The following is a 22,128-nucleotide window of genomic DNA, read 5'->3' on the forward strand; positions in this document are numbered from 1 at the left end:
AGGCCAGAAACGCCCGGCCAGGGCCATGGTCTGCCGCCGGCCGCCTAGTAACCGCTACCGCCGCCGCCGCCGCCACCGCCTACGTCCCGTAAACTTTCCCCGCGGCCGCTGGGAATTCTGGGAAACTCGACGCTGCGCGAGCGCCGCCACCGCCCTTCCCCCACCCCAGGTCCGGGGCGCGGCTCAAGCTGCGAGACGCCGGGAGGCGCTGTCAGCTAACGGGCCCGTCCCACTGTCTCCTCGGAGGAGAAGCGGGTCCTGCGGACCGCAGAGGACTGAGGACGAAGTCCGCCAGACTGAGCGCAGAGGCCGTCTCACGCTCTTGCTGTGGAACCCCTTCTACACCACAGATTTTCCCCCAGGACCTTGAGGGAGCGGGCTACGCCCCCCTACGCGTTCCCGTCGTCATCCTAGAGTGAGGACGTCCCTCTTGGAGTTTGTTGGACTGGTAAATTCAGGTCCCTGCGAACGCAGAATGCGAACAGAGTTGAAGGACCACAACGCTCCGGCTAGTGCGGTGACAAAAAATTCAAGGTGCCCCTTTTAATTGGGAACATTAATCTGTCCATTACTAGTTAAATATAAATCAGTGGTCTCCTGTATGCCAGGGTGCGTCTTTCTGATAAAGGAAAAACGGAGGAAAACAGCAAAATGGAGTTTATACTACCTCTTCTATAAATTTGATGTTCGCATAGTATTTATCATCGCTCTCTTTGTTACATTTAATACCACATAATTCCTCTTGGAATTAAATATTACAATCTTAGAATTTGTTTAGCGTATTAAGCACTAAAAGGTCAAGACCTAAATTTTTTAATTTAAAACAGAACTTAGTTTCTTTTGTGTAACTTAGAGGCGCTCCCAAATGTATGCAATAATATTTGAGAAATAAGGGGATCCATCCCCTAATGAGCAGATTAAGGCTTGGATGATGGAGAATGCTTTCCCTGAGATTGAAAGCATGTTAGATGTAAAACAATTAAAAAGCAAGGATTTTTTTTTGCTTCTTAAGATTAGGAAGATGGTCACATTTTGTTTTGCCATAAACAATCAAATAAGACGTTTTATCTAGTGTCTGTCTCCATCTTTGAATGCTGTTATGCTCCTTTGGTACAGAGTTTCTCACGATTAATAACCAACAAATAATTATTGAGCATCCACTGTGCTAGGCACCGTTCTAAACGATTGGAATATAGCAATAGACAAAACAGACAAGAATCCCTACTCCCGTGGGGAAGAGAGACAATAGAGAAAAATAAGTAAAACGTACTGTGCTAATTATTACATAGTAATAAGTGTGGAAGTGAAAATAAAACAAGAAAAAGAGGTTTTGTGATTTTAGGCAGTGTGGTAAAATAACACAGAAGGCTCATGAGAAAGAGATGTTGGAGTTAATTGGCAAATTGGAGGACTGGTAAGTCTATGTAGCTGGAGTAGAGGCGGAGAATAGTGGGAATTAAGTTAGTGAGGTAACAATGGCTAGGGCATCTAGGGCCTTTTAGGGCATTGCAAAGAATTTCACTTTGAGCAGAGGAATGACGTCGATCTAACTTAATGTTTTAGTAAGATCGCTTTGGATGCTGTGTTGAGCATGGATTGAAAGGGAACAAAGGTAAAAGTAAAAAGATAGAAGCTATTGCTGGCTTGGACCAGGGTAACAGTAGAGATGATAAGAAGCACTCATGTTTTGGGCATATCTTAAAGACGGAGCCAAGAGGCGCCTGGGTGGCTTACTCATTTGAGCATCCGACTCTTGATTTCAGCTTGGGTCATGATCCCAGGGTCGTGGGATCAAGCCCACTTTGGGCTCTGTACTGAGCATGGAGCCTGCTTAAGATTCTCTCTCTCTCTCTCTCTCTCTCTCTCTCTCTCTCTCTCTCTCTCTCTCTTTTGCAAATAAAAAAGGGCCAAGCCAACAGGATTTGTTGACAAATTGAATATGAAGTGTGAGAGAAAGAAATCAAGGATCACTCCTGTACATATGTAAATCTTAATGATAGAACAGAACTCCATAAATAGGAGAGTAGAGACACTGAGAAGAACATGAGAAAAGCCATGACTTGTTCCTGTGGTTCAGGTAGTAAGGCCCAGTACTAAAAACTGTTGGTCGTGTGGATGGAGGAGTGATGAAACAAATGAGGAGACACTGGGGTTTTGTTATAGATAGGATACGAGGCTGGGAGAGATGAAGGAGTGAGAGGGGCATTCAAAGAGCCAGGTTTCTGCCCATGCCTTACCTCAGAAGGAGAAGAGAACAAAAGGATATTAGGACCTTGTTAATAACACCAGCTCTCCTACACCTGGAGTTTTCTCAAAGACTGAAACACAGGCTACCTTTTACATTGGTGGGGGAAGGAATCAGAATTTTATAGTTGGAAAAGAATTGAGATCTGCTAAGCTAACCTCATTTGATCGATGTGGAAACAAAACTAGATAAATTAAGTTGTTTTGCCTCAGATTGTGTTCCTAGTGGCAGACTAGTCTCAGAACTGGGGTTTTCTGTTCCCATATTGCACCTCTTTCTGCTGTGGCACAATAAGAATCCCACTAAGTGAGCCCGGACTGTTTCTAACACAGTTGTTTTGAAAGTCATCCACGTTCCCTACTAAGCACTCCTCTTTTCAATGCTATTTTAATTCTTTTAATTACAGTACAGAGAAAGTCTCAATTAGGTGCTCTTTTTAAGAGTTATAATTTGCCTTTTTATCAAGGAGTGTAAATTCCAGAATTAACAATCTGCAGACAGCCTCAGCAGTTGCAATGCATAACAGTATGTGAACTTTAAATACAAATTCTTAAATCCAAAGGCTTTGAATTCACATCTGTTTTCTAGAAATTCCTGGACTTCTGGGAGTTTTTATTAAGTAATCCAGACTTTGCAGCTATAGTTCCCCAGGCATTGCTTTTGATAAGGCTAATACTGTATTACAGAACAGAGATATTATCTCCCTTTCAGTTGCTTTCTCAGTAGAGAAAAGGGACAATTAGGGAGTTACCCATGTCTTAACTTTATTAATTTAGCATTAAAATTTCTTTTAAAGAAGTGATAAGGCAGGACTCTGGGCTAACCTCATAGCTCCCTTGGTCTTAGTTTTCTCATCTGAAAATGAAGAAATTGGACAAGTTGAATTCCCAAACTGTCTTTCAGCCCTACAGTTTTGTGCCACATCTGTAAGAAAGATATACAAAAACTAAAACAATTGCCCTAGTAGGATAATAGGCAGATAGGTGACTTCTCATCTTTAAAAATCTTTATCTTTATTGTTGTTTTCACTAAAACAAAAGTTAAAGTTACCATATCAGCATTATATAAAATTATTATTAGTATAAAAATAAAATTTCATGCCTGATTGCTATTTTCAAAGAGAGCCAATGTTCTTATGCTGTTTCTATTTTCTCTTGCTAGAAATGTGTAAAATTTGAAAAGGTGAACTATCTAATAAAAGATCAAGTAAGGACCAATTGAAGTAAGCCCTACATATGGAGCTTTGTCGCAGACTATGAATCTGGAGTTTTCTCTTGTCCAGCAAGAGAGTGGATGCAGAATTGAATATGATAGAGGCTAATATCCGGGAGGAGTCAAGAGACCAGAACGGCGTTTTCTTCTCCGTATTTATTGAGCTCTCAAGATCTTACACACATGGTGAAAGTGAAGAAAACAGTATCTTACACATGTGAATGTGGAGAAAACAATCAGTAATCATTAACTTGTACGTGTAAGAAGCAAAGGGTTTAGGGGGCAAGTGGAATTTGTGATCAAAGTATTATTAGTGTCAGATAGAAAGTAATTTCCTGCAGGTGATATAACAAGTTGCTCGTGATCCCATTACAATACCTTGCTAGCTAACTTCAGGTGCTTTAGCTCCGTGGTGGCGGCTTTCCACCCTAAGCTTTTTTCTAACCCATTTATGTAAGTAGTACCTATTTCCCCCATAGTACTTCTTCAAAAAAAAAAAAAAAAAAAAAAGGCGGGGAGAGGATTGTCTACTCTCTGATTCACTCTTCTTGGTCATACAAGAGAAACTAAATCTGAATCAGGAGGAAGAAATAACTATACCAGAGTCTAGGGCTTTTCAGGCCTCCAAAGTTTTATTCTTAAAATCTGGAGGGTAATTTCCTGAGTACCTTTTTAGATAGAAGCTTCATTTGTTCCCTGTGAAGGATAAAGATGTGTGATGTTTACACGGTAGTGAAAATATAAACACTTAATTTTTTTTTTAAGTTTATTTATTTTTGAGACAGAGACAGAGCATGAACGGGGGAGGGTCAGAGAGAGAGGGAGACACAGAATCGGAAGCAGGCTCCAGGCTCTGAGCCATCAGCCCAGAGCCCGACGCGGGGCTCGAACTCACGGACCGCAAGATCGTGACCTGAGCCGAAGTCGGACGCTTAACCGACTGAGCCACCCAAGCGCCCCTATAAACACTTAATATTAGCATCTAAGTTGGGTTCCCAAACTCCTAGTGTCTGATGACTCCTTTCCCCCACCAAAATAATGTAGACAATTAGTATCATAAGTCTGATCAAAAAGGGTCAAGCTGTGTCCCTAAGTTTAGCTCTTATTCCTATATACTGTCATTGACTAGATTTAGAGGTCCTCTGAAACCTTGACAGGTAGCCAGAATGAGTCTTGTAGCTTGGCAGTGCTAGCCTTTGACTTCAATTGTCTGTCCTTATAGGTCTTTCTGGAGCTTTGCCTCTCTACCCCAAAACTGGGTCTTACCTTCAGCCACTTTTAGTTTTTACTTTTTTATAAAGGAATGAGAATCAGATTAGCATCAAATTTTTCATCATCAACAAAGACTGCTATAAACCAATGGAACAATGCCTTCAAATAAATGAGGAAAAGTCAGTTTTAGTTTACAATTCTATATTCACTCAAAGTGTCAATCAAAAGCAAAAGGAGAGTAAAGACATTTGGGGAAATGAAAGAACTCAGAAAATGTACTTCCCATGTATCCTATCCTGGTAAATTACTGGAAGGTAAGTTCTAACAAAATGAGAGAATAAACCCTCACAAACAAAGAACAAAACAAAAAAAGAAAAATAAGGGATTAAAGAAGTAGTGAATCTAACCCAGGAGAGTAATGAATTTAAGTCTAAGTATCACAGTTAGACAACTGGAACTCAATCCAGATTGGAATTGGAATTAAGAGACCTCTAGGAGGAAGTACCTAGGAATAGATGGAATTAAAGAAATCTGTACAAATTAAGATGATAAAGGCTGAAGTTTCAGGGAAAAAAGAAAGGCAAAGAAACATGGAAAACTTGGGGGAATTCAGCACTAGTGGCTCTTCTGAAAAGGACCTACCTGAGGATGAAATCCAACAAACCAAAAGATTTGCCAAAATTTAAAATCAGGATTGGAGGAGTAGTTGAAAATGGATTGATGCTAAGCATTAAATAGATTTTAATACAGAAAAACCTAAACAATTTTGGGAATTAAGATTTTAAAAAAATCAGACTTTGTCTTGCATTTTCTTCTGTCAATACATCTTTAAAACTTTCTACTTTAAAGAGCTTAGTACATTTAAAAACTTAATACAGATCTTGCATTTCATCAATACAAGTCTAAACAGGACAGTAAATATCAGGATCTTTTGCCTTTGGATGGTGATGTTTATTTACCTCATGCAGATGAGGACTGAGGAACTAGAAATAACAATGTAGACAAAGAGCAGATTCAGTGGAGTGAGCAAACTAGAGGGCATGGGCAGGAGGTTGTAGTCAGAGGGGAATTTTATGAGTTTTAAATGATAAGTTACCAGTTGTGAAGCATTAGCCAGTAGATGAAGTAGAGTGGATGTAATGGAATTGAGAAAGCTAAGGAATATGAAGGCAGCATGTCAGAAGACATGCAATGTGATAAAAATAAACTATGAGCCATTGACAAAGGGTGAAGGGAATGTCTAGGAAATCAGTAGAAGAGGAAGAGGAAAGGGTAGTGTAAATAAAGGGCATAAAAATACCACATTTCTTCCTTATGATTAATGTATTACTCCCAGGCCTCTGAATTCCAGTAACTTCTATTGAGAAGTTATATTTGGAACTTCTGTTCTAAATCACTCAGTAGTAACATTCAAATACTGTATTTCTCTGATGTATTTCACTGTTCGATTCACAGTCCTCTACACAAATTGATGTTTGGAATTTCCATAATAGTCTCCTCCAAATTTAGAGCATATGTAGACTTGATGCCAGGGCCTGATTATCTTATCCATGATTAATGAATAGAACTGAATGATCATCTCTGGCAACCAGGAGAGTTATCTTAATTATAGTATCAACAATTTTTCCAGTAACAACATTGATAATATTTCTTACTTGGGTAAGAATACAATGACTGAGAATACAGGGGGAATAAAGGAATTTCAAGCTACTTTCTTTATTGTCTCCATTTCTCTTACCCCATAAACACACATCATCCCTCACACAAAAACTCCCATCTAAATCCCAAATCTTAATGGGTTCTAATAGTATTGATAACTAATATTTGAACTGCTGACACTACTGAGTGCAATATGAAGATCCATGATGGACAGTGTAAATAAAGGACAAGCGTTTTAGCTTTTGTTAAGGATATGGAGAAATTCTTCCACAATCAAGTCAGTGATTGTCTCTCATGTGAATATCGTTATAGTTGAATCCCTGTACACATTTCCTTGGATTAAATTTTTAGAAGTAGAATCTCTGGGTCAGAGTGTGGTAGTTTAGATGATGGCACTTCACAGATATCCACATCCTAATCCCCAGAACCTGTGACTATGTTAACATAGTAAAAGGGACTTTACAGATGTGATTAAGTTAAGGATCTCAAGATGGGGAAAGTATCTTGGATTTTCCAGGTGGGCTCAACGTAATCACAAAGTCCTTATAAGAGTAGGAGGCAAAGTCATGATGGAAGCAAGAGGTTGGAGTGATGTAGGAAGTAGCTATGAGCTAAAGAAAAGAGACGTAAGTAGCATCCATAAGCTGAAAAAATCAAGGAAATTAATTCTCCCCTCAGAGCTTCGAAGAAGGAACCAGCCCTGCTGACATTTTGACTTTAGCCCAGCGAGACAGATTTTGAACACCTAACTGTAAGTGATAAATTCGTTTTGTTTCCTGCCACTAAACTTGTGTTGATTTGTCAATAGGAAACTAATACAGATAATTTGGAAATAGCCTCACGGTTTTGATCACTGAATTTCCTGTCAGCATTTCATGGGAGTGTTTCTCTTTAATCTCTACTTTTTTTATATTCATGTCCTTTTTCATATAAGTAGGCTGTAAACTTTTCTAGAGCATGGAATATGTCCTCTGCTTCTCTTTTCATCTCATACAAGTCTACTGAACCTGATAAACCCACAAAAGTGTATATTAACAATGGTGATGAATTTCAGTAGAGTAAGAAGGCACTAAGGAAAAACTTGACCTGATTTTTTTTTTTAAAGAAATGCATAAGTTTCACTCTGAGCCTCCTTAAGTATCATATCATGTGTTTAGAGTTAAGGAAAAAAAAGAAAAGCAAGTAGTAGGAGTAAATGTATCAGGAATCCCTAATATCTCATGCTGAAAGAACAAACTTAACAGACCCATTATAGACTATTTTGTTACCAAAATGAGAGAAGCAATGGGAAAAAATTAAAAGAAATAGAAATCTCACACTATGCAGATAAATACAGCAGACACCTGAATGGAGATCAGGATTAACATTCTTCTCATTCTTTTTCCACCTGTGTTGTAACACACGTTTCTATTGTTGCCCTTTATTTTTTTTCTTAATGGCTTTGAGGTATAAATAACATAAATTAAAATGCATGTGTTTAAAGTATACAATTTGGTAAGTTTTGACATAAGTATAAAAGCTGAGAAACCATAACCACAACAAAAATAATGAAGATAGCTATCACCCCAAAAAGTTTCCTTTTCACCTTTGTATTCCCCCTTTCTGCTGCACACAACCTCCCATCTGATCTGCGTTGTTACTATAGGTCAGATCGCAATGGCTTGAAGTTGTATAAATGAAGTTCTACAGTATGTACATGTTTTTCTCAAAATAAATATTTTGAGATTTGTCTATGTCGTGTGTACAATAATTCCTCTTCGTTGGATTAGTAGTTCGTGGTTTAGACATAACCACAATTTGTTTATCCATTTATCTATTGACGGACATTTGGGTTGTTTTTAGTTATTGGCCATTAGAAGTAAAGCTGCTGTGAACATTCATGTACATGTCTTTATATGAACATGTGCTTTCATTTCTTTTGGTTAAATACGTAGGAAAGCAGTGTCTGGGTAATGTGATAGATATATTTCTAACTTTGTAAAAAGACTGCCAGACTGTTATCCAAGGTGGTTTTACCATTTTACAGTTTAGCCATCAGGGTTTGTGAAAGTTCCAGCTAGTCCACATCCTTCCTTACACTTGTTCTGTTCATTTTCGGTTAGCCATTCTAATAAGTATGTAGTGATATCTCCCAGTGATTTTAATTAGCCTTTCTCTAATAACTTACCGTGTTGACATTTTTTCACTCATATCTTATTTGGTGCCTATTTTTGCCTACTTGTTGAGTTTTGAGAGTTTATCATTCTTAATAAAAGTCTTTTAAAAGAGCGTTTGCTTCATATGACTTGCATGTGTTTAAATGTCTTGAGACTTGTTTAACAGCTCAAAACATGGTCTGTTTGGGTAAATGTTTCATGTGCCCTTGAAAAACGTGTATTCTGCTATCGGGTGGATTGTTCTAGAAATGTTGATTCAGGTTTGCTGATAGTGCTTAAGTCTTCTACATCTATGGTAGGCAAATTAATAAAACCCCAAAGGTATCTATATCCTAATCCCATGATTGGTGAGTATGTTACTTTACATGGCAAAGGGGACTCTGCTGACATGATTAGGTTAAAAATATTGAGGTGGGAGAGTATTCTGGATGGTTCAGGTGGGTCCAATTTCACCATATGGGCCCTTAAGAGCAGAGGACTTTTCCCATCTATAATCAGAAGAATCTGGGTCTATGGAAAAAGAGAAATTTAATGTTGCTTGCTTTGAAGACAAGGAGGGCCATGAGCCAAAAAAATGTGGGTGATCTCTAGAAGCTAGGAAAGGTAAAGAAATGAATTTTCCTAAATAATGCAGAAAGGAAGGTAACCCTGATGATAGCTTAATTTTAGCCCAATGAGACCTGTGTTAACATTTCTGACTTACAGTACTGTAAGATAAATTTGTTTTGTTTAAGCTTCCAGATTTGTGGTAATTTGTTACAGCAGCAAGAGAAAAATAATACATTGGCCTATGTAATTAGTATTTCTCGTGCTCTTCTTTTTGTTATTGTTTACATCCAGATTTCCAATTGGTATCATCATTTTACCTATGTAAAACATTTAATATCCCTAATAGTGTAGGTCTACTGTTGATATAGTATTATAGCTTGTTTCTGTCTGGAAACGTCCTTTCACATTTTTAAATAATTTTGTGTTTTTATTTTTTCACTGGGAAAGAATTCTAGATTAGAATCTTTACCTTTTTTTAGTACTTTTAAAGATACTGTTCCAATACATAGCTTGCATTTTTTTTTTTCTGATGAAAAATTTGTTGTCATCTTTACTTGTGTTCCTCTTTATGTAATAGGTCTTTTTCTTTGGCTCTGTAAAATGAGTGGGATATGGATTTATAAACCATGGGCTTATAAACATGTATTCTTTGGTGAGAAATAGATCAAATAACCAAGGTCGACAAAATGACATTTGTCTGTAGGATAACTAGAAGTAATGTACAGTAATGGTTATCAAACTTTTTGGTCTCAGGACTACTTTACACTCTTAAAAATCATTGAAGGCCTTAAAGAGATTTTGCTTATATGGATTATATCTATCAATATTAATGACCATGTTAGAATTGAAATGGAGGAAAAATTGTAAAGTGTTGTTTTATAAGGCCATTATATCTTAACACAAATAACATTTTTTTGAAATTACCATATTTCCAAAACAATAGTGGTTATAAGAGTTACAAAGAAATCTCTTAAAAGGTACTTGGGTGGTTCAGTCAGTTGAGTCTTGGTTTCCAGCTCAGGTCGTGATCCTAGGGTTGTGGGATTGAGCTCGTTGTCAGGCTCCATGCTGAACATGGAGCCTGCTTGGGATTCTCCCTCTGTCCCTCTGTCCCTCTGTCCCTCTGTCCCTCTGTCCCTCTGTCCCTCTGTCCCTCTGTCTCTCTCTCTCTCGTGCACACGTGCCAAAAAAAATTTTTTTTTCTTTAGGGATACCTGGCTGGCTCAGTCAGTAGAACATATGATTCTTGGTCTTGTGGGTCATGAGTTCAAACCCCACATTGGGCGTGGAGCCTACAAAAAATAAATACAATAAAAAAATCTCTTTAAAGTCTGGGTTAATACATAATAGATAATCTCATCTGTTTTAAGTTTTTATTTATTTTGAGAGCGAGAGACAGCACAAGTGGGAGAGGAGCGGAGAGAGAGGGAGACAGAATCCCTAGCAGGCTCCCCACTGTCAGCACAGAGCCGGATGTGGGGCTTCAATCCACGAAACTGTGAGATCATGACCTCAGCCGAAACCAAGAGCCAGACGCTTAACTGACAGAGCCACACAGGCACCCCTCTCATCTGTTTTTGCAATCTGAGATATATAGGCATTGTTTTGGTTGAAGTTAGGTGAAGAAAGCCTGGCCTCACTTATTAAGTAGTTGGAAATGGGGAGGGAAATACTTCAATAATCTTCTTCAGATGACTGTAGATATTAGTCACTGATGATATGAATTAGCCTAATTCAACAAATAGTAGTTTCTCAAACGTAGGTTGTAATGTGGAATCTGAAAGCATACCATTGAACTTTTTGGACTCTGCTATATTAGTATCTACTGTCTGTCCTAGACTTCGGATCTTTTATCTTGGCGAGATTTTATAACCTCATGCATTGGTCAAATACTGGTTACTAAGTTGTGCACATCTTCTAATTCTTATACATATCATTAGATAATATCTTAAAATCACATTCATAAAGATCACCACTGATTTAATAGTCTTTAAATACCAGGAAGCTATTAAAGTCACCATGGCAGATGCAATTTTTCAAATATGTAACTTTCTCTTGAAAGCTTAAATTTCGCCTTTGACAACAAATATAATCTGTTGTTGTTCTTGAACTTGTAGGCTCACCTCCCTCATTATCAAGGAACTGTCCAGATATCAAAGTCTAGAATAACTAGTCTGTATGCCTATTCTTTTCCCCCTAGTTTTATTGAGGTACAACTGACATGTAAATTTGTAAGTTTAAGGTATACAACTTGATGATTTGATATATGTATATATTTTGAAATGATTAACATAGTAAGTTAGCACATCCATTACCTTATATAGTTACAGTGTGTGTGTGTGTGTGTGTGTGTAGTCAGAACTCTTAAGACTTAGTCACTTAGCAATTTTCAAACGTACAATACAGTTTTGTTAACTATAGTTACCGAGCTGGGTATTACATCCCCAAAATGACTTCATCTTATAACTGAAAATCTGTCCCCTTTAACCCCCTTCACCCATTTCCTCCACCCCCACCATACCCCTGGCAACCACCAATCTACTCGGTTTCCATGAGTTTAGTTTCCCCCCACCTTTTATTTTTAGATCGTACATATAAAGGAGACCATCTAGTGTATATGTTGATCTATTTCACTTAGCACAGGGCCCTCAACATCTACCCATCTTGTCACAAATGGCAAGATTTTCTTTTTTGTGTGTTTGTTTTTTGTTTTCATTTTTTTCTGGCTGAGCAATCCATGATACATACACACATATACCACATTTTGTTTATCCATTCATCCCTTGATGGACACTAGGTTGCTTCATGTCTTGGCTATTAAATAATGCTGCAGTGCACATGAGGGTACAGATATTTTTGACCTAGTGTTTTCATTTTCTTCAGATAAATATCTGGAAGTAGAATTGCCAGATCACATGGTAGGTCTACTTTTAGTTCTAATTCCAGTGTAATTAACATTTAGTGTTACGTGAGTTTCATGTGTACAATATAGTGATTCAGCAATTCTTTTTTTTTTTAATTTTTTTTTTAACGTTTATTTACTTTTGAGACAGAGAGAGACAGAGCATGAGTGGGGGAGGGTCAGAGAGAGAGGGAGACACAGAATCTGAAACAGGCTCCAGGCTCTGAGCTGTCAGCACAGAGCCCGACGCGGGGCTTGAACTCACGGACCGTGAGATCATGACCTGAGCCAAAGTCAGACACTTAACCGACTGAGCCACCCAGGTGCCCCTGATTCAGCAATTCTGTACATTACTCAGTGTTCATCATGATAAGTGTACTCTTAACCTTCTTTACCTATTTGACCCATCTCCCCTCTGGTAACCATCAGTAGGTTCTCTATATTTAAGAGTCTGTTTTTTGTTTTGTTTTGTTGGTTTGTCTTTTTGAATTTGTCTTGTTACTTAAATTCCACATACGAATGAGATCATATGGTATTTGTCTTTGACTTATTTGACTTAGCATTGTACCCTCTAGATCCATCCGTGTTGTTGCAAACAGCAAGATTTAATTTTTTTAATGTATCTATTTAAATTCAAGTTAGTTAACATACAGTGTGATATTGGGTTCAAGATTAGAACCCAGTGATTTATCACTTACATATGACACCCAATGTTCATCCTGAAAAGTGCCCTCCTTAATGCCTGTCACCCATTTTACCCATCCCTTGACTCCCCCTTTTAAGTAACCTTCAGTGTACTCTCTGTATTTAAGAGTCTGTTATGGTTTGCCTTCCTCTCTGTCTCTTATTTTTCCTTCCCTTGCCCTACATTCATCTGTTGAGTTTCTCAAATTTCGCATGAGTGAAATCATGATCCCCGTCTTTCTCTGACTTGTTTTGCTTAGCATAATACCCTCCATTTCTATCCACGTTGTTGCAAATGGCAAGATTTAATTCTTCTTCATTGCTGAGTAGTATTCCATTGTATAAATATACCACATCTTTTTTTTTTTTTTCAAATTTATTTATTTTTGAGACAGAGAGAGACAGCACGAATGGGGGAGGGTGAGAGAGAGAGGAAGACACAGAATCTGAAACAGGCTCCAGGCTCTGAGTGGTCAGCACAGAGCCCGACGTGGGGCTCGAACTCACGGACTGTGAGATCATGACCTGAGCCAAAGTCGGACGCTCAACCGAGTGAGCCACCCAGGCGCCCCCACATCTTCTTTATCCATCCATCATTTGACAGACATTTGGGCTCTTTCCATAATTTGGCTATTGTTGATAGTGCTGCTATAAACATTGGGGTGCATGTGCCCCTTCAAATCAGCATTTTTGTATCCTTTGGAAAAATACCTAGTAGTGCAATTGCTGGGTCATAGGGTACTTTTACTTTTAATTTTTTGAGGACTCTCCATACTGTTTTCCAGAGTAGCTGCACCAGTTTCCATTCCCACCAACAGTGCAAAAATGTTCTCCTTTCTCTGCATCCTCGCCAACAGCTGTTGTTTCCTGAGTTGTTAATGTTAGCTATTCTGACAGGTGTGAGGTGGTATCTCCTTGTGGTTTTGGTTTGTATTTCTCTGATGCTGAGTGATGTTGAGCATACTTGCAATATGTCATTTACAAATATCCTCTCCCATTCCTTCTTGTCTTGTTGATTGTTGCCTTTGCTTGCAGAAGCTTTTTATTTTGATGAGGTCCCATTTTGATGGTTTCATGACTCACAGGTCTTTCATCCATTCTGAATTTATTTTTGTGTATGATGTAAGAAAGAGGTCCAGTTTTGTTCATGTTGCTGTCCAGTTTTCCAGCACCATTTGCTGAAGAAAATGCCTTTTTTTCCATTGAATACTTTTTCCTGCTTGGCCAAAAATTAGTTGGTCATACATCTATGGTTCCACTTCTGGGTTTTCTATTCTGTTTCATTGATCTGCGTGTCTGTTTTTATGCCAGTATCATACTGTGTTGATGATTACAGCTTTATAATACAACTTGAAGTCTGGAATTGTGATACCTCCAGGTTTGACTTTCTTTTTCAAGGTTGCTTTGGCAATTTGGGGTCTTTTGTGGTTCCATACAAATTTTGGGATTGTTTGTTCTAGCTCTATGAAGAATGCTGGCGTTATTTTGATAGGGATTACGTTGAATATGTAGGTTGCTTTGGGTGGTATCGACATTTTAGCAATATTCTTGCAATCCATGAGCATGGAATGTTTTTCCATTTCTTGGTTTCTTCTTCGATTTCTTTCATAAGTTTTTGATAGTTTTCAGCATACAGATCTTTTACCTTTTTGTTCGGTTTATTCCTAGATATCTTAAGGGTTTTGGTGCAGTTGTAAATGGGATTAATTCCTTGATTTTTTTTTTTTTTTTTTTTTTTTTTTGCTTTCTGCTGCTTCATTATTAGTGTGTATAAATGCAACTGATTTCTCAATATTGACGTTTTATATATATATATATATATATATATATATATATATATATATATATATCTCCCCTAGGACTTTGCTGAATTCGCATCTTGGTTCTACCAGTGTTTTGGGTGGAGTCTTTGGGTTTTCAATGTAGAGTATCATGTCATCTGTGAAGAGTGAAAGTTTGACTTCTTCTCTGCCAATGTATATGCCTTTTATTTCTTTTTGTTGTCCCATTCCTAAGGCTGGGACTTCGAGTACTATGTAACAACAGTGATGAGAGTGAACATCCCTGATCTCAGGAGGAAAACTCATTTTTTCCCATTGAGGATGATACTAGCTGTGGGCCTTTCATCTATGACCTTTATGATGTTGAGGTATATTCCTTCTATCCCTACTTTCTGGAGGGTTTTAATCAAGAAAGGATGCTGTGTTTTGTCAAGTGCTTTTTCTGCATTTATTGAAAGAATCATATGTGTTTTTTTTTTTTTATTAGTGTGGTGTATGACATTGATTTTTTCCAAATATTGGAGTAGCCCTGTAGTCCAGGAATAACTCTCACTTGATCTTGGTGAATAATTCTTTTTAAGGTACAGTTTAATTTGATATGCTGGTATCTTGTTGAGAATTTTTTGCATCCAGGTTTATCAGGAATATTGGCCTGATTCTCCTTTTTAGTGGGGTCTTTGTCTAGTTTTGGAATCAAGGCAATGCTGGCTTTATAGAATGAGTTTGGAAGCTTTCCTTTCATTTCTGTTTTTGGAACATTTGAGAAGAATAGGTATTAACTCTTACTTAAATGTCTGTTAGAATTCTCCTGGGAAGCCATCCAGCCCAGGACTCTGATTTGTTGGTAATTTTTTTATTACTGATTCAATTTCTTTGCTGGTTATGGGTCTGTTCAAATTTTCTTGTTTCAGTTTTGGTAGTTTGTGAGTTTCTAGGGATTTGTTCATTTCTTCCAGATTTCCCAGTTTGTTGGCATATAATTTTTCATAGTATTGTCTTATAACTGTTGGTATTTCTGTGGTGGTGGTTGTGATCTCTCTCTCATTGATTTTATCTATTTGGGTCCTCTCTTTGCTTTTTGAGAAGTCTGGTTAGGAGTTTGTAAGTTTTGTTTATTCTTTGAAAGAACCAGCATTTAGTTTCCATTGATCTGTTCTATTGGTGGTGGTGGTGGTGGTTGTTTTTGTTGTTGTTTATTTATGCTCTAATCTTTATTATTTCCCTTCTACTGATTTCAGGCTTGATTTGCTTCTCCTTTTCCAGCTCCTTTAGGTGTAAGGGTAGGTTGTATATTTGGGACCTTTCTTGCTTCTTGAGATAGGTCTGAATTGCAATGTACTTTCCTTTTAGGGCTGCCTTTGTTGAATCCCAAATGGTTTGGACCGTCGTGTTTTCATTTTCATTTGCTTCCACGTATTTTTTTTTTTCTTCTTTAATTTCCTGGCCAACCCATTCATTTTTTTAGTAGAATATTTTTTAACTTCCATGTATTTGAGAGCTTTCCAAAAATTTTTTTTCTTGTGGTTGACTTCAAGTTTAATTGCATTGTGACCTGAAAAGATGCATGTCAATGTTAGTCTTCATGTAATTGTTGAGGGCTTATTTATGACCCAGTATGCGATTTGGTCTGAAGAATGTTCCATGTGCACTCAAAAAGAATGTGTATTTTGCTGCTTTAGGATGAAATGTTCTCAGTATATCTGCTAAATCCCACCTGGTCCAGTGTGTCTTTCAAAGTCATTGCTTCCTTGTTTTTCTGCTTAGATCATCGGTCAATTGCAATAATGTGGTATTAAAGTCCTCTACTATTACTGTATTATTATCAATGAGTTTCTTTATGGTGATTAGTAATTTTTTTTTTTTTTTTGAGAGAGAGAGTGCAAGTGGGGTGGGCAGTGGCAGAGGAAGAGGAGAATCTGAGGCAGTCTCCATGCTCAGTGCAGAGGCCGATGTGGGGACTCAATCCTACGACTCTGGGATCATGACCTGAACTGGAATCAAGAGTTGAATGCTCAACCAACTGAGCCACCCAGGCGCCCCTTGTTATTAATTGATTTATATATTTGGGTTCTTCCAAGTTGGAGACATAAATACTTAGAGTTGTTCTTGATGGATAGACCTCTTAATTATAATACAAGGCTCTTCATCTCTTGTTACAGCCTTTAATTTAAAGTCTAGTTTGTCTGATACAAGTATGGCTACTCCAGCTTTCTTTTGATACACATAAACACGATAGATGGTTCTTTATCCCCTCACTTTCAATCTGCAGGTGTCCTCAGGTTTAAAATGAGTCTCTTGTAGACAGCAAATAGATCAAACTTGTTTTTTTTTTTTTTTTTATCCATTCTGATATCCCATATCTTTTGATTGGAGCATTTAGTCTATTTACCTTCAGCATGATTATTGAAAGATATGAATTTAGTGCCATTTTGTTACCTTTACAGATTTTGTTTCAAAGTCCATTTTGTCTGATGTCATTATTGCTACCCCACCTTTCTTTTCACTTCCATTTTCACAAATATTTTTCCTTTTCTTCACTCTCCATCTGCATATTTCTTTATGTCTAAAGTGTGTCTCTTGTAGAGAACATAGAGATAGGTCTTACTTCTTTATCCATTCCATCACCCTATGTCTTTTGATTGAATGTGTAGTCCAATTACATTCAAAAAATTATTGATAGGAATGTACTTCCATTTTGTTTTATTTTTGTTTTTATAGTTCTTTCTTCCTTTTTTCTTGTGGTTTGATTGTATTTTTTTAGTGATATACTTGGATTCCTTTCTCTTTATTTTTTGTGTATCTATTATAAATTTTTGTGGTTACCATTAGGTTTATATATAATATCTTATGCATTTAGCAGTCTATATTAAGTTAATGGTTGGTTAAGTTTAAAACCCATTCTAAAAGCACTATTTTTTTTTTTTTTTTTTTTTACTCCTCTCTGTTTTAGGTATATAGTGTCATAGTTTATATCCTTTTGTTTTCTGATTCCCTTGACTGATTTTTATAGATCTACTTGATTTTACTGTATTTGTGCTTCCTACCTTTCTAACTCCTATTTATGGTCTTTCCTTTCCATATAGTTTTAATTTTTTAAGGATCCTTTACCGCTTTTCAGAGTGACTGTACCAATTTACATTCCCACCAGAAGTGCACAAGGTTCCCTATTCTCCATATATTCACAAACATTTTCTATTGTCTTTTTTTGATGATATCCATTCTAACAGGGGTGAGGTGATACCTTATGGTGTTTTAAAACATTTTTAAAATTTAACTTATTTAAGCAAAAACAAGAAGAAAATCAGAAACCACTCATTTCTCTGACTCTCACCCCCTGCCTCTTGTAACCACCAATCTGTTCTCAGTATACTAGTTTTTTTTTTTTTTTTAATTTCACGTACAAGAAATAATACAGTATTTGTCTTTGTCTGTCTGATTTCACTTAGCACAATGCCTTCAAGGTCCATCCGTGTTGTCACAGATGGCAACATTTCATTCTTTATTATGGCTGAATAATAATCCAGTGTGTGTGTGTGTGTGTGTGTGTGTGTGTGTGTTGTGTGTATTCTAACAACGTGTGAGGCGATATGATTTTGACTTGCATTTCCCTTATAATTAATGATACGAACATCATCTTTTCCTGTACCTGTTGGCTATCCAATGTCTTCTTCAGAAACATGTCTAATCAGATTTTTTGCCATTTATAAAGAATTTGTTAAAAGACAGCGAGAGAGAGGGCAAGTGGGGAGGAACAGAGGGACAGAGAATCTTAAGCAGGCTCCATACTCAGGAGCCTGATGCAGTGCTGAATCCCATGACCCTGGGATCATGACCTAAGCTGAAATCAAGAGCAAGACCCTCAACTGACTGGGCTACCTAGGGGCCCTAGATCTTTTGTCATTTTTTAAAAATTGAAACTTTGGTTTTGCTGTTGAGTGATAGGAGTTCTTTATATATTTTGGGGATTAGCCCCTTATCAGATAAATCCTTTGCAGTTTATTTTTCTCCCATTTATTAGGTTGCCTTTTCATTTGTTGATATCCTTTGCTGTGCAAAAGAATTTTAGTTTGATGTAGTCCTGCTTCTTTATTTTTGTTTTCTTTTTCTGTTGGTATCCTATTAAAAAAAAAAACATGAGGGGTGCCTGGGTGGCTCAGTCAGGTGAGCATCCGACTTAGGCTCAGGTCATGATCTCACAGTTTGTGGGTTCAAGCCCCGTGTTGGGCTCTGTGCTGACAGCTCAGTCTGGAACCTGCTTTGGATTCGGTCTCTCCCTCTCTCACTGCCCCTCCCCGACTTGTGCTCTGCCTCTCTAAACAAACATTAAAAAAAATCATCATGAAGAGGCACCTGGGTAGCTCAGTCAGTTAAGCGTCCGACTTTGGCTCAGGTCATGATCTCCCGGTTTGTGATTTAAGGCCTGGTGTCAGGCTCTGTGCTGACAGCTTAGAGCCTGGAGTCTGCTTTGGATTCTGTGTCTCCCTCTCTCTATGCCCCTCCCCTGATTGTGCTTGGTCTCTCTCTCTCTCTTTGTCTCTCTGTCTCTCTCTGTCTCTGTCTCTCTCTCTCTCTCTCTCTCTCTGAAAAGTGAACACCGGGGAGTGTTACGCTAAGTGACATAAATCATGCAGAGAAAGACAGATACCATATGTTTTCACTCTTATGTGGATCCTGAGAAACTTAAGACCATGGGGAAGGGGAAGGGGGCAAAAAAAACGTTAGGGAGGGAGCAAAACCATAAGAGACTCTTAAAAATTGAGAATAAACTGAGGGTTGATGGAGAGTGGGAGGGAGGGGAAAGTGTGTGATAGGCACTGAGGAGGGCACCTGTTGGGATGAGCACTGGGTGTTGTATGGAAACCAATTTGACAATAAATTTCATATTAAAAATTAAATTAAAAAAACATTTAAAAAAAACTTCTAAAGAAAAGAAAACATGAAGACTGATGTCAAAGAGCTTACCACCCATTTTCTTCTAGGAATTTTTTGATCTTCAAGTTTTTAATCTATTTTGAGTTGATTTTTGTATATGGTGTAAGGTAGTAGTCCCATTTCATTCTTTTGCATGTGGCTCTCCAATTTTCCTGGCACCATTTGTTGAAGAGACCATATCCTCATTGTATATTCTTGGCTGCTTTTGTTATAAATTAAGTGGCCATATATGTGTGGGTTTATTTCTGGTCTCTCTCTCCTGTCCCATTGATCTGTGTATCAGTTTTTATGCCAATATCATAATGTATTAATTAGCTTTGTAATATAGCTTGAAATCAGAACCTGATGCTTCCAGCTTCGTTTTTTCTCAAGATTGCTTTGGTTATTTGGGGTGTTTTGGTTTCATACAAATTTTGGGATTGTTTGTTTTATTTCTGTGAAAAATGCCACTGGGATTTTGATAGAGATTGCATTGAGTCTGTAGATTGCTTTGGGTAGTACAGACATTTTAATGATATTCTTCCAATCCATGACATGGAATATCTTTTCACTCATTTGTCTTGTATAGAACTTTTTTAATCAATGTCTTCTAGTTTTTAACATACAGACCTTTCTCTGTTAAATTTATTCCTAGTTTATTGTTTTTGATATAATTGCGTTTGTTTTCTTAATGTCAATTTCTGAAAGTCTTTTGTTAGTGTAGAGAAACCAATGGATTTTTGTGTATTTTGTGTCTTGAAAGTCTACTATATTAGTTGTAACAGGTTTTTCTGGGGGGGGGTATTGAGGGTTTTCTACATATCTTATGTTCTCTGCACAAAGTTACTCCTGCCTTTCCAATTTGGATGCCTTTTATTTATTTATTTTTGCCTGATTCCTCTGGCTAGGATTTCGAGTACTATGTTGAATGAAAGTGGCATCCTACTTTCCTAATCTTAGAGGAGAAACTTGCAGCTTTTTGCCATGGAGTATGATGTTAGCTTTGAGCTTGTCATCTATGGCCTTCATTATGTTGAGCTACATTCCCTCTGTACTTGTTTTATTGAGAGTTTTTGTCATAAAGGGATAAATTTTGTCACATGCTTTTTCTTCTATTGAAGTTATGTGGTTTATATCTCCTTTTGTTAATGTGCTGACCATATTAACTGATTTGGGGATGTTGAACCATCCTGTATTCCTGAAATCCCACTTGATCTTTTTAATGTATTGCTGAGTTTGGTTTGCTAATGTTTTGTTGAGGATTTTTGCATTTATGTTCAGCAGGGATACTGGCCTTTTTTTTTTTATTTTTTAATTTTGAGGCTTGGTATTAATTCTTCTTTGAATGTTTGGTAGAATTCACCAATGAACTTGTCTGGTCCTGGTTCTTTGTTGGGAGGTTTTTGAATACTAATTCAGTCTCCTTACTAATAACATGTCTATTTCATTGTGGTTTTGATTTGCACTTTCCTGATGATTAGTAATGTTAAGTGCTTTTTCATGTATCTGTTGATCATTTCAATGTTTTCTTTGGAAAAATGTCTATTCAGGTGCTTGGCCCATTAAAAAAAATTTTTTTTAATGTTTATTTTTGAGAGAGACAGAATGCGAGTGGGTTAGGGGCAGAGAGAGAGGAAGACACAGAATTAGTAGAAGCAGGCTCCAGGCTCCGAGCTTTCAGCACAGAGGCCGTCGCAGGGCTCGAGCTCCCGAATCACGAGATCATGACCTGAGCTGAAGTTGGATGCTTAACCGACTGAGCCACCCAGGTGTCACATTTTTTTGTCTTTTTGATACTAGCCATTCAGGCAGATGTAAGGTGATATTTCATTGTGATTTTCAGTTTGCATTTCCCTGATGATTAATGATGTTGAGCATCTTTTCATATGTCTGTTGCCGTCCTTATGTCTTCTTTGGAGAAAAATCTCTTCAGGTCCTTTGCCTGTTTTTAACTGGATTATTTGGTTTTTCTTCATGTTGAGTTATGTTCTTTATATATTTTGGATATTAATCCCTTCCAGGATACATCATTTGCAAATACCTTATCCTATTCAGTAGGTTACTTTTTAGTTGTGTTGACAGTTGCCTTCACTGTGCAAAAGTTTTTTACTTTGATGTAGTCCCAATGGTTTATTTTTGCTTTCATTTCCCTTGCTTTGGGAGACCTATCTAGAAAAATGAGAAGGCTGATGTCAAAGAGATTACTGTGTGTGTTTTCTTCTCGGACTTTTATGGTTTCAGGTCTCACATTCAGGTCTTTAATCCATTTGGAGTTTTTGTGTATGATGTAAGAAAGTGGTCCAGTTTTGTTCTTTTGCATGTGGCTGTCCAGTTTTCCAGCACTTTTTGAAGTGACTTATTTATTTATTGAAGAGACTTTTTTTTACCCATTGTATATTCTTGCCTCCTTTGGCATGGATTTTTTTTTTTAACTAAAATTTTTTTAGGTTTATTTATTTATGAGAGTGTGCACATGTGCACACAGCAGGGAAGGGGCAGAGAGAGAGAGAGAGAGAGAGAGAAAGAGAGAGAGACCCAGAATCCAAAGCAGGCTCCAGGATCTGAGCTGTCAGCACAGAGCCTGACATGGGACTTGAACTTGGAAACCACAAGATCATGACCTGAGCAGAAGTCGGATGCTTAACAGACTGAGCCAACCAGGCAGCCAGCAGAGATTAATTGACCATATAACCATGTGCTTATTTCCAGACTCTCTAGTTTGTTCCATTGATTTCTGCATTTGTTTTTGTGCCAGTACCATACTGTTTTGATTATTATAGCTTTTGTAGCTTTTATCTTGAAATCTGGATTATGATA

The 22,128-nt window shown here is 37.5% G+C and overlaps 1 protein-coding gene across 12 annotated transcripts in view; it reads left to right on the forward strand.

Moving 5' to 3' along the window:
• Nucleotides 1-25: 25 nt before the first annotated feature.
• LOC132669840 (uncharacterized) overlaps nucleotides 26-22,128 on the forward strand; it is a 57,482-nt gene continuing 35,379 nt past the window's right edge. For 4 of the 12 annotated variants that reach the window (XM_081795930.1, XM_081795929.1, XM_078448270.2 and 1 more), the window contains exons 1-3: nucleotides 26-534; nucleotides 3,407-3,710; nucleotides 7,007-7,079. In XM_081795930.1, coding sequence (XP_081652056.1) covers nucleotides 26-370 — 345 coding nt within the window. In that variant the 3' untranslated portion in view covers nucleotides 371-534; nucleotides 3,407-3,710; nucleotides 7,007-7,079. Of the gene's footprint in view, nucleotides 535-1,330; nucleotides 1,613-3,406; nucleotides 3,711-4,679; nucleotides 4,984-7,006; nucleotides 7,080-22,128 lie in introns of those variants that run through there. The other 8 variants (XM_078448273.2, XM_078448274.2, XM_078448282.2 and 5 more) reach the window with 6 other exon arrangements.

Source organism: Panthera onca, chromosome B3, assembly GCF_046562875.1.
Source record: "Panthera onca isolate mPanOnc1 chromosome B3, mPanOnc1 haplotype 2, whole genome shotgun sequence".
Taxonomy (NCBI): Eukaryota; Metazoa; Chordata; class Mammalia; order Carnivora; family Felidae; genus Panthera; species Panthera onca.